General features: G+C 40.1%; 1 protein-coding gene across 2 annotated transcripts in view; it reads left to right on the plus strand.

The window, feature by feature from the left end:
• The window catches only part of SIDT1 (SID1 transmembrane family member 1), a 112,791-nt gene that overhangs the window by 80,185 nt on the left and 20,568 nt on the right, over positions 1-12,038 (plus strand). For both annotated transcript variants that reach the window (XM_043594199.1, XM_043594200.1), the window contains exons 11-14: positions 8,241-8,312; positions 9,590-9,735; positions 10,585-10,658; positions 11,909-11,975. In XM_043594199.1, coding sequence (XP_043450134.1) covers positions 8,241-8,312; positions 9,590-9,735; positions 10,585-10,658; positions 11,909-11,975 — 359 coding nt within the window. The remainder of the gene's footprint in view (positions 1-8,240; positions 8,313-9,589; positions 9,736-10,584; positions 10,659-11,908; positions 11,976-12,038) is intronic.

Consider the following 12,038-nt stretch of genomic DNA (forward strand, 5'->3'; position numbering starts at 1 on the left):
TATAAATGGGTGTAGATTTGGTGTGTCCGTGGAGGAGGTGAGCTCGGTGTCTTCCCATGTTGCCATCTTGGACTGGAACTCTCTCCTCATCTGTTGAGACTAGTTGGGATAGGTAGCCTATTGGCATAAAACTGAAATTTTCCAGCAGCTAGTTCCCATCATCTCTGACTACCTCTTCAACTTCCAACCTCCTGAGTCCAGAGACAGAAGGCAAGACAATTATAAATATGAAATCACTGAAAGATCCAAACATGCTCAAAATGAAGTAAAGTTTTTCTCCTCATGTTGAGCATTTAATATTAAAAGCCAACATGCAAACATATCTTATGCAGTGTAAGTAAACAGATGGCAAAGGGCTCATGCTCAGAGAAAAAGATGCCAGAATAACTCTCTTCATTAAGATGAGCTCATTCACAACTTTATATGTTTACTTATTCCCAGCCAGAACATCTTGGTCTGTCCTATAAACTGATATTTTGTGTTTAATTCTTTCTAAATACCGTACAGTTAAATATAAATATAACTCTCCTTCTGGGAGCATACTTGAAGTTTGGGAGCCAATGTTCTGGTTTTTTGCATTCTGAGAAGGTCTTAAACATTAGAAAAATTAACAGAATACTGTTATACAAAGTTGCCAATCTCATATTTAAATTGTGCCTATAAAAGTCCACGGAGTTAGGGGCGCCTGGGTGGCTCAGTCGGCTAAGCGGCCAACTTCGGCTCAGGTCATGATCTCGCGGTCCATGAGTTCCAGCCCCACATCGGGCTTTGTGCTGACAGCTTAGAGCCTGGAGCCTGCTTTGAATTCTGTGTGCCCTACCTGCCCACCCCCACCCCCGCCACTCTCTGCCCCTCCCCCACTCATGCTCTGTCTCGCTCTGTCTCTCAAAAGTAAATAAATGTTAAAAAAAATTTTTTTAAGAGCACATTTCTTTTTTTTTTTTCCCCCAACGTTTATTTATTTTTGGGACAGAGAGAGACAGAGCATGAACAGGGGAGGGGCAGAGAGAGAGGGAGACACAGAATCGGAAACAGGCTCCAGGCTCTGAGCCATCAGCCCAGAGCCCGACGCGGGGCTCGAACCCACGGACTGCGAGATCCTGACCTGGCTGAAGTCGGACGCTTAACTGACTGCGCCACCCAGGTGCCCCAAGAGCACATTTCTTAAAAAAAAAAAGTCCACAAAGTTAAAACATCTTTATGTTCTGGCACTTGTCTTGCCCGTGAAAATCTTGGTTCTCTTGTCCATCCTAGAATTAGTGATGTTGCAGATGCCTCAGAGTGAAAATGGCTAACAACCAGATTAGAATCACAGCTTGCTCAATCATGAGCCAGAGCTGAGTACAGAAATCAGCGACACATCCAAGTCTGAACAGACCCACACAGCTGGCTTTTGCTTTTTAATGAAGTGTCACCTAAAAAAACAGCGATTGTTTTTGTTTGCTCACTAGCTTTGATTTTAGGTTTTGTGGGTTTTTTTCTCCTTTGTTTACACCCACAAAAACATTGCCTCCCACAAACCATTTCAACCTCCTGTCATAACCAAACTCAAGCACTTTCCTATGCACACTTCTGCCTCTCGTGGTAGAGGGCTTCTCAGTAGCACCAAAATGCCAAAAATTCTGGGTTTTATGATTTTAGTGTCATTCTTCACTTCCTACTTACACATTTAATAATTTTAAAATTACATCTTTATAAAAGGACATAGGGTAATGGCAGAACTTATATGTAATGTAGATCTTACATCTACAGATTTAATCCCTATCAAAATACTAAGAGTAGTTTTCATAGAATTGGAACAATAATCCTAAAAGTTGTCTGAAAACACAAAAGACCAAACAGCCAAAGCAATCTTGAAAAAGAACAAAACTGGTGGTATCACAATCCCAGATTTCAAAATATACTATAGAGGTATAGTAACCAGGGGCACCTGGGTAGCTCAGTTGGTTAAGCATCCAACTCTTGATTTCGGCTCAGGTCACGTGTCATGATCTCACAGTTCGTGAGTTCAAGCCCCATGTGGAGCTCTGCACTGACTGTGAGGAGCCTGTTTGGGATTCTCTCTCTCTCTGCCCTTCCCTTACTTGCTCTCTCTCTCTCTCTCAAAAATAAATAAATAAACTTAAAAAAAATATATGTGGTAATCAGAACAGTGTGGTACTGGCATAAAAATAAGACACATAGATCAATGGAACAAGATAGAAAGCCCAGAAATGAGCCCACACTTTTATGGTCAATTAATCTACAGCAAAAGAGGCAAGTATATACAATGGGAAAAAGACAGTCTCTTCAGCAAATAGTGTTGGGAAAGCTGGATAGCTACATACAAAAGAATGAAACTGGGCTGTTTTCTTATACCATACACAAAAATAAACTCAAAATAGATTAAAGATCTAAGTGTGTGACCTGAAACCTAACATTTCTAGAAGAAAACACAGGCAGTAATCTCTTTGACCTCAGCCTTAGCAACATTAGCTATGTCTTCTCAGGCAAGGGAAACAAAAGCAAAAATAAACAATTGAGACTACACCAAAATAAAAAGTTTCTGCACACCAAAGGAAACCACCAATAAAACAAAAAGACAACTTATTGAATGGGAGAAGATACTTGCAAATGACATATCTAATGAGGAATTAATACCCAAAATATATAAAGAACCTACATAGCTGAACACCATAAAAACACATAATTCAATTTAAAAATGGGAAGAGGACATGAACAGACATTTCTCCAGTGAAGACTTACAGATGGCCAACAGATACATGAAAAGAGTGCTCAACACCACTCATCCTCAGGGAAATGCAAATCAAAGCCACAATGAGTTATCATCTCACACCTGTCAGAACGGCTAAAATCAAGAAGGCAAGAAATAACAAGTGTGGGTGAAGATATGGAGAAAAAAGAACCCTCATGCACTGTTGGTAGGAATACAAACTGGTGCAGCCACTGTGGAAAACAGTGTGGAAGTGCCTCAAAAAATAAAAGAATCAGGGCACCCAGGTGGCTCAATCAATTGAGTATCCAACCTCAGCTTAAGTAGGTTCACGCCCATCAGGCTCTAAGCGGTCAGTGAAGAGGCTGATTTGGATCCTCTGTCTCCCTCTCTCTCTGTCCCTCCCCCACTTGTGTGTTCTCTCTCTCTCTCTCTCTTTTTCAAAAGTATATAAATATAAAAAATAAAAAATAGGGGCACCTGGGTGTCTCAGTCAGTTAAGCATCTGACTTCAGTTTAGGTCATAATCTCGTGGTTCATTAGTTCAAGCCCTACATCGGGCTCTATGCTGATAGCTCGGAGCCTGGAGCCTGCTTCAGATTCTGTATCTCCCTCTCTCTCTGCCCCTGCCCTGATCACGCTCTCTCTCTCTCTCTCTCTCTCTCTCTCTCTCTCTCCTTCTCAAAAATAAATAAACATTCAAAAAAATTTTTAATTTAAAAATAGAATTACCATATAATCCAGCAGTTCCACTACTGGGTATTTATCCAAAGAAAACAAAAACACTAATTCAAAAAGATTTAGGCACATCTATGTTTCTTGCAGCATTATTTACAATAACCAAATTATGGAAGCAGCCCAAGTTTCCATTGGTTGATGAATGGATGAAGAAGATGTAAGGTGTGTGTGTGTGTATGTGTGTGTGTAATAGAATATTACTCAGCCATAAAAAAGAATGAAATCTTGCCATTTGCAATAATATGGATGGACCCAGAGGGTATAGTGCTAAGTGAAATAAGTCAATCAGAGAAAGATAAGTACTATATGATTTCACTCATATGTGGAATTCAAGAAACAAAACAAATGAACAAAGAAAAGGACAAATTAAAAAAACAGACTTTTAAATACAGAAAACAAACTGGTGGTTGCCAGAAGGGAGGTGGGTGGGGTTACAGGTGAAATAGGTGATGGGAATTAAGAGTACATTTATGATAAGCACCGAGGAATGTACAGAATTGTTGAATCATGTTGCATACCTGAAACTAATATCACACTGTTTGTTAATTACACTTGAATTAAAAACTTTAAAAGAGGGAGTTTGAGCTTGAAAAGAGACAAATATGAAAGACACTGAGGGAAATGACCCAATAGAAAATCATTGGTAAGCAGTAGCAGACAACCTAAAAAGCAAATGTTGCCCTTAGATGCTTCTTTAAAGTATCAGCTTATAGTGGAGATGAGAACAAGTCTCAACCTCCTTGTCTTTTTGAAAGATATTCTTGAATACTCCATGAAAGTAACATGCTTGCTGCCAGTTATTCCTATACTGAAAGAAAATCCTGGTGTTGTTTTTCAACTAAGAAGATAAGTTTTGGGGCACCCGGGTGGCTCAGTCAGTGAAGCGTCCGACTCTTGGTTTCTGCTCAGGTCATGCGTGATCTCAGGGTTTGTGGGTTCGAGCCCCACATTGGGCTCCGTGCTGACAGCACAGAGACTGCTTGGGATTCTCTCTCTCTCTCTCTCTCTCTCTGTCCCTCTGACACTCTTGCTCTGTCTCTCAAAATAAATAAAAAATAAACATTAAAAAACAATAATAAATAAATAAATGAATAAATAAAAAGAAGATAAGTTTTGACTGAAACTAACACAACAAACCACTCTCGGTGCCTCTCTTTTGTTATTTTAAAATGGTGAGAATAGTACCCACCTCATTGGGCTGTTGAAAACTTAAATGAGTAAATTCTTGAAAAGAAATTAAAAGGTTGTCTGACATGCAGTAAGTTCTCCATAAACATCAACTAGCATCAACAACCACAGTAGTGAGATGCAGTAGTTCTATAATATATAATAGCAGTGAGATCATTAGTTATCATAGCAGTACTAGAGGTGGGAGTCATAGTAAGTAGTACTTGTTATTGTCAATAGTAGCCAGCAGCAAAGCTCTGTGCTGTAACTACGACCAAATCTGTCCTAGAACGAAGAGTCAGTCAAGTTGTACAAATCTCCACATAACGTTATTATTGGGCACACAAAAAAATTTAATACCTCATACGTACGGGTCTGAAAATAACCTGTTTCTTTGTCTGGAAGTTGGATGAAAAGCAAAGATGGTGGTGAAACCACGTTCCATATTTACGGGTAAGCCCAAGAAAGGCCAAGGTACATCTACTTTCTTGACGTGATGAGAAATCTATCAAGGAATCTCCAGGCCTAGGAACAGTGCCAGGGAGTCTGCACTCTGAGGGCCTGGGAACAACCCTGCCTGCCAGGAATGCTGTGTTAGTTAAAGACCTTGACTGAGCCAGCTCTTGGCTAAGCTACCAAAAGGAGGAAGGAAATTGAGTCTCCAAGGCCATCTCTCATCACCTGACTAAATATTTTGAACTCAGGATTTAAATATTTTCCTTTCTTTTTTCTTTTAAGTTTATTTATTTTGAGAGAGAGCAAGAGTACGAGCAGAGGAGGGGCAGAAAGAGGGGAGTGAATCCCAAGCAGACACGGGGCTCAAACTCATGAACCCATGAAAGCATGACCTGAGCGGAAATCAAGAGTCTAACGCTTAACTGACTGAGCCACCCAGGCGCCCCTTAAATCTTTTTCTTCATGAAGAAAATGAATGGACACAAAAAGACTAAAGATATGATAAAGCCTACAAATTGGCCTGAAAAACCGTGAATGATTTTACTGCCCACCAGAGGAAGGAAGTTTGAGAGGTGGATGAGGAGAGCTGGCTGTGATAAATGATGAACTGGTGAGGCTTTTGGTTCCGTTGTGCGGGTTACATACTGCAGCATGAACGCAAACTGTAACAAACTGCATTTTCAATGAAGAAATGGAAATACATTTACAGTGAGGGTATCATAGAATATCCTCAGTTATGTGTCTTCACTGAAAATCTATTTCTCTGCAACCATATAAGAGACTGACTTGGTAACACACAGACCTTTCTGCCTGTAATGTGATACAAGCGATCTCACTTCAGAAGGAAGATACTATATTGAAATGCCCACCAGCCTGACAATATCCTAGATCCTTGACAAAGCTCAGGAGGCGTAAAGAAACATTTTCAAGCATCTCTGCGGATGAGTGTGGCTCCTGGAATATTGTAGCATGAAGTCAGAGTCAGAGAAACTGCCTAGATACCCTGCTTAATTGTGGTTTCTCCTCTCCTTGTTCAGATCCACCTAATTCTTGGAGGTGAATAAACTCAGTGAATAGCATCTTGCCTAACAACCAAGGAGAAGGTTGGAAGCTATTTCTCTCTGATATTGGTGGTGGCATGGCTCCAGATGACAGCACCAGACACAGAGGGATGAGTTCACTCCCTGTGCTACAAGGAGTACTTCAGTGGAAAAGTTTGAGGAACATTATCTTATCTCTCACTGCCAACAAAAATTTGGCAACAGATACAGAAATATCTCTCAAAATATCTCATATTCTTCCATATCCTTAGTTCAGTTTTCACCATTGATTGCTCCAAGGAGTGCTGTAATTCCCTCCCTATCTGGGCTTATCCTGCCAGTGGTTAAGGTGCTGCTAAATGCTATTTTGAAAGCCTCCACATTACAGCGGTTTAATGACAGACAGATACTTCTGTGTTTCTGTTCAGTGGTGACCTTCCTCAAAGTGATTTCAGGACCTGTGCTCCTTTGTTCTTGTGATTCTGCAATACTTTCAGGCAGGAACTGGAAGATTTTTTTTTTCTCTGTAGAGTGCCAAATAGCAAATATGTTAGACTTCACAGGGCCGTATCGTCTCTGTCACAACTGCTCAACGCTGCCACCATAGCCAAAAGCAGCCATAGACATCCCCAAGTGGCCGTGACTGTGTTTCAACAGGACTTCATGTATGAGTACTGAAATTTGAATTTCATGTGATTTTTACCTGTCATGAAATCTTTTGATTTCTTTCCCCAACCATTTAAAATATTTATTTTCCTTTCCAAGATTTTACCTAAATTTAGGTTAGTTAACATATACTGTAGTTGTGGTTTCAGGAGGAGAGTTTAGTGATTCATCACTTGTATATAACACCCAGTGTTCATCCCCACAAGTGCCCTCCTTAATACCCATCACCTATTAACTCATCTCCCCACCCGCCTCCCCTTCAGCAACCCTCAGTTTGTTCTCTATAGTTAAGAGTCTCTTATGGTTTGCCTCCCTCTCTGTTTTTATCTTATTTTATTTTTCCTTCCCTTGCCTTATGTTCATCTGTTTTGTTTCTTAAGTTCCACATATGAATGAAATCATATGGTATCTGTCTTTCTGTGACTGACTTATTTCACTTAGCATAATACACTCTAGTTCCATCCACATCATTGCAAATGGCAAGATCTATTCTTTTTGAAAGCTGAGTAATATTCCGTTGTGTATATATAAACCTCATCTTCTTTGCCCATTCATCAGTTGATGGACATTTTGGCTCTCCATAATTCGGCTATTGTTAGTGCTGCTGTACACATTGGGTTGTATGTGCCCTTTCAAATCAGTATTTTTGTATCCTTTGGATAAATACTTAGTGCAATTGCAGGGTCATAGAGTAAGTAGTTCTATCTTTAACTTTCTGAGGAACCTCCACACTGTTTTCCAGAGCGGCTGCCCTAGTTTGCATTCCTACCAACAGTGTAGGAGGGTTCCCCTTTCCCTGCATCCTCACCAACCTCCATTGTTTCCTGAGTTGTTAATGTTAGCCATTCTGACAGGTGTGAAGTTGTATCTCATTGTGATTTTGATTTGTATTTCCCTGATGATGAGTGATGGTGAGCATTTTTTCATGAGTCTGTTCACCATTTGTATGTCTTCTTTGGAGAAGTGTCTGTTCATGTCTTCTGCCCATTTCTTAACTTGCTTATTGATTAGGTGTTGAGTTTAATCAATTCTTTATAGATTTTGGATACTAGCCCTTTATCTGGTATGTCATTTGCAAATATCTTCTCCCATTCCATAGATTGGCTTTTAGTTTCATTGATTGTTTCCTTCACTGTGAAGAAGTTTTTTATCTTGATGAAGTCATAATAGATAATTTTTGCTTTTGTTTACCTTGCTTCCAGAGACATGCCTAGTAAAGAGTTGCCACAGCTGAGGTCAAAGAGGTTGTTGCCTGTATTCTCCTCTAGGATTTTGATGGTTTCCTGTCTCACATTCTAAAACCATTCTTAGTTAAAGGGTTATACAAAAATAGGTAGCAGGCTAGATTTTGCCTGTAGGTCACAGTTTGGTGAGTCTTGTATTGGACTGATGATTCAAGCTACTTAGAGTTGTGTTGTTTTAGCAACTGGACATGAAGTCTTTGCTTTTCTTTTTAACAGGCTCTGGAAATATGGCGGTGTCACATCCCATTGCTGCCAGCACCCCTGAAGGAAGCAATTATGGGGCAATAGGTATTGCCTACTATGAGTCCATTCATTGATGTATTTCTTAATTCTCCAGAGAATAGGATAAAAAGGGCCTTCCAGCCACTATTAACTGTGTGAGTGGGCAAGGCAGTCATCGTCTAAGATTGTCTTCTCTTTATAAGAGAAATTGGTTGGAAGATCTGGAAGGCTCCTTCCAGCTCCAACCTTCTCTAGTTTGTTATTCTGTGCTAGCCACACTTGAGCAGAATTCCCTACCATGGTTGCCGTCAACTCCCAAAGTCCGTGTGGGGATGTTTTCATACCCGGCCTGAGTTTAGGGCATGAACAGTATGTCAGAGCCGGTGTCAGGGAGCCCGAAATCAATTGACGAGCTCTTTCATTCTCAGGTTACAGTGGAGTAAGGGCGATCAGAAGACTAAGGCTGTGCTGCAGGTGAACATGGCTGTAGCCTGACAATCGTTCATTTTGGCTAACTTCATAATTGAACCTAGTCATTCACATGGCAACCCCTCAGTGTTCATTGCGTGGCCTGAAAGAGACAGAATTCCTGTGGGTCTGTGAATGGTTTGCTTAATATGTCAGGGAGATGGGCTGGAGTCTTTCTTCCTACTCTGGTGTACTGTAACTTTGAGAAGCATGTGGGTTTCATGCAGGCTACTTATTTCTGGCTCTGCAAGAACAGGATTTTTTTTTTTTAACTAACTGAACAGAAGCAATAAAACAGAAGGTAGGCTCAGCTCATGTGTTCATCAAGCTGCACAAATTCCCATCTGCTCTGGGAAACATTCATGAGAACACAAGGATTCTTCTTCCTGAGAGTGTTGTTCTCATTATATAATCATAGATGCGGCATGTGGGGGGTTTCAGTGTACAAATACTTTACCCACGAGCAATGTATAGCTGCTGGATATGCGTGTGCTTACACGGGTCTGTGGTTGATGCTATACATAACTGTGCATGTGTATGTTTATATATTTATGTTCATATTGTAAAATATGAAACATGACATATAAGCATAATCTTATTTTTTGCATCCAAGTAGTTAACAGAGCAGTTGCCTTTATGTTCTTAATATGCATTCAGCCCTAGAAATAGACAATTTAAATATAAAAATAGGAGAAGTGGCAAAGTAGAAGTCCATTGAGGAGGTATTAAGAGAAAGAACATGTGTTGTGGGTAAGGAGTTCGTTTTTACCAACACAACATCTTCAAGAATGAGTCAGCACTGCTTTTTGCAGAGAGGGATGGACTGCATGGGTTCTTCCTAGCTTTGGAAGGCAGATGAGTTTTCTCTCTTTCAGAGGAGTCAAGCTCCAGTCCTGGCAGGCAGATGTCCTCCTCCGATGGTGGGCAGCCATGCCAGTCGGACACGGACAGCTCTGTGGAGGAGAGTGACTTCGACACCATGCCAGACATTGAGAGTGATAAGAACATCATCCGGACCAAGGTACCTCTGCCTGGCCGTACTCTTGGCAAGGGCAGAATGTTCAACAGTCAAATACACCTTCAGCAAAGGTCTCAGTTTCCTTTATTTTTTCCCTTCAAGGGAAACCATATTTCCCTGAGGGCTTTTTAGATAAAATATAACTACAGACTAAAAGCAATACCCTGCTAATTAGCATTTCTTTCTGGAGGAAGAAGGTGAGAGAATTAAGGAGAGCAGTACATTAAAACACTCAGGGTCTGGGGACACCTGGCTGGCTCAGTCAGTAATTCATGTGACTCTTGATCTCTGGATTGTAAGTTCAAGCCCCACGTTGGATGTAGAGACCACTTAAATAAATAAAACTTAAAAAAAAATACTCAGGGTCTGAAGTGGATCCACCAGATGAAAGAAAAGATTCATGAGGGGTATACCTGGGAAAACTCTCTGTTTCTGTACCTATCATCCCTCAGGAATAAAGCTCATTTCTTTTTGGCATATATTTATTATATTGTGTTGTATCCAGTAAGGGTATGAAAGTGGACTGCACAGTTTCAATCGTATAATTCAAGAACCACACAGTGGACATCCCCAAAAATGGCAAAACCAGTTCCTGAGATGTAAGAAGCAGTTGAGACTCCCAATAGGTTTTTCTACATCAGCCAATTCTTACTATTTCAGAGAAAATACTAGGGTGTGTATTAGGGTATTCTGGGAAAAACAAAATTGAAAGAAAAGTTTATTAAATAATTTTAATCCCTAGCAATGGATTGGATTGAGAATTTATAAAGCTTTCCTTTGTGTGTCTTCCACAAAAAAAAAAAAAAAAAAGCCAAGTACTTGTTTGCATTCTTTTTTTATTTGATATTTTAGATGTTCCTTTACCTGTCAGATCTGTCCAGGAAGGACCGGAGGATTGTCAGCAAAAAATATAAAATTTATTTCTGGTGAGTAGGTGGCCACTGGGACCATGGTTCCCTTAAGTAAAATGAAAATTTTCTTAGTAAAAGCCATGATCACTTATGGCACACCTTTCAGTTTAATGGGGCAAAGATATAGATGCTTCAAGGATTCATGCCACATTCTATAAGAAAAACAAAAATAAACTACAAAAAGCAGCCAGCCCTAAATTAAATACATAAAAGTAAAAATAAGAATGGTAGTAAAGTGGGGGGATGGGCATTAAGGAGGACACTTGTTGGGATAAGTGTTATATGTAATATGTTATATTGATGGGATGGGTGTTATATGTAAGTGATGTAAGTGATGAATCACTAAATTTCACTCCTGAAATCATTATTACACCATATGTTAACTAACTTGCATTTAAATAAAATTTTAAAATTAAAAATAATAAAATAAAAAACATGAAAAAAAAAGTGTTCATAGTGATTAAAAAGAATCATAAGAATAGTAGTAGAATCCCATATGTTTAGGGAACACACTCAATCCGTTTCCGGAAAGGCAACCTAACAATAACATGTCACTATCTTCCATAGGACACGCTAAACTGAAGCCATTCCCTCTTCTCACCCAGCCTTGCTCTTACAAAAGCCAATGATTTCAGGGACTAGATGTCTACAGCGTCTCAGAGTAGCTGGGAACCACACTGAGAGGAAATGATACCACAGCCAGTGCTAAATAGACCCTGATGCAGCCTCTCTCCAAGCCAAGAGGCTGAGCTGCCTAGCAGGGGACCCCTCTCCCCTCAGAAATCCCAGGCTGATGCTGTGATAGCTCTTTCCATTTTTTTCTCTTGAAGGACGCACTTTTACTTGGATACAGGTATTCGAGGGAAGCAAGGGACAGTGGGGGCCCCATGGAATTTCATAGTGGGACCATCATTTTGGAAGTAAGAGTTATGTAAGAGAGCCACATCCTTTCATGTGATCCATCTCCCGTTACTTGTGCTCTGGTCACTTTTAATCGAAAACATCTAACATCTAATCTAAAACAACCTAAGAAATAGGCCCTCATCAATAATTTGGTTAAAACAGAAGCCGGTATCACTTACAGTTTTACCAATGTTTGTAGGAGTGGGAGGCTGAAGAAATGGGAACTGCATAATCAGTTTCTGATTACTTTTGTAAGTTAATTAGAGAGTTATGGAGTGGAAGGATTCTTATGTTAAAAAATTGAGCAAAAATTCCATTGTTAATTTGGAAATAACTATTTCCGGTTCTTTCTGGCTGCTTAGGAACATCATCACCATTGCTGTGTTTTATGCACTGCCTGTGATCCAGTTGGTCATCACCTACCAGACAGTGAGTACTGCCCAGAACCCCGGAATCCCAGCTTTCTTGCTGCAGGGAGGGATCTTTGCTATG

Source organism: Prionailurus bengalensis, chromosome C2 (genome assembly GCF_016509475.1).
Source record: "Prionailurus bengalensis isolate Pbe53 chromosome C2, Fcat_Pben_1.1_paternal_pri, whole genome shotgun sequence".
In the NCBI taxonomy this organism is placed as follows: Eukaryota; Metazoa; Chordata; class Mammalia; order Carnivora; family Felidae; genus Prionailurus; species Prionailurus bengalensis.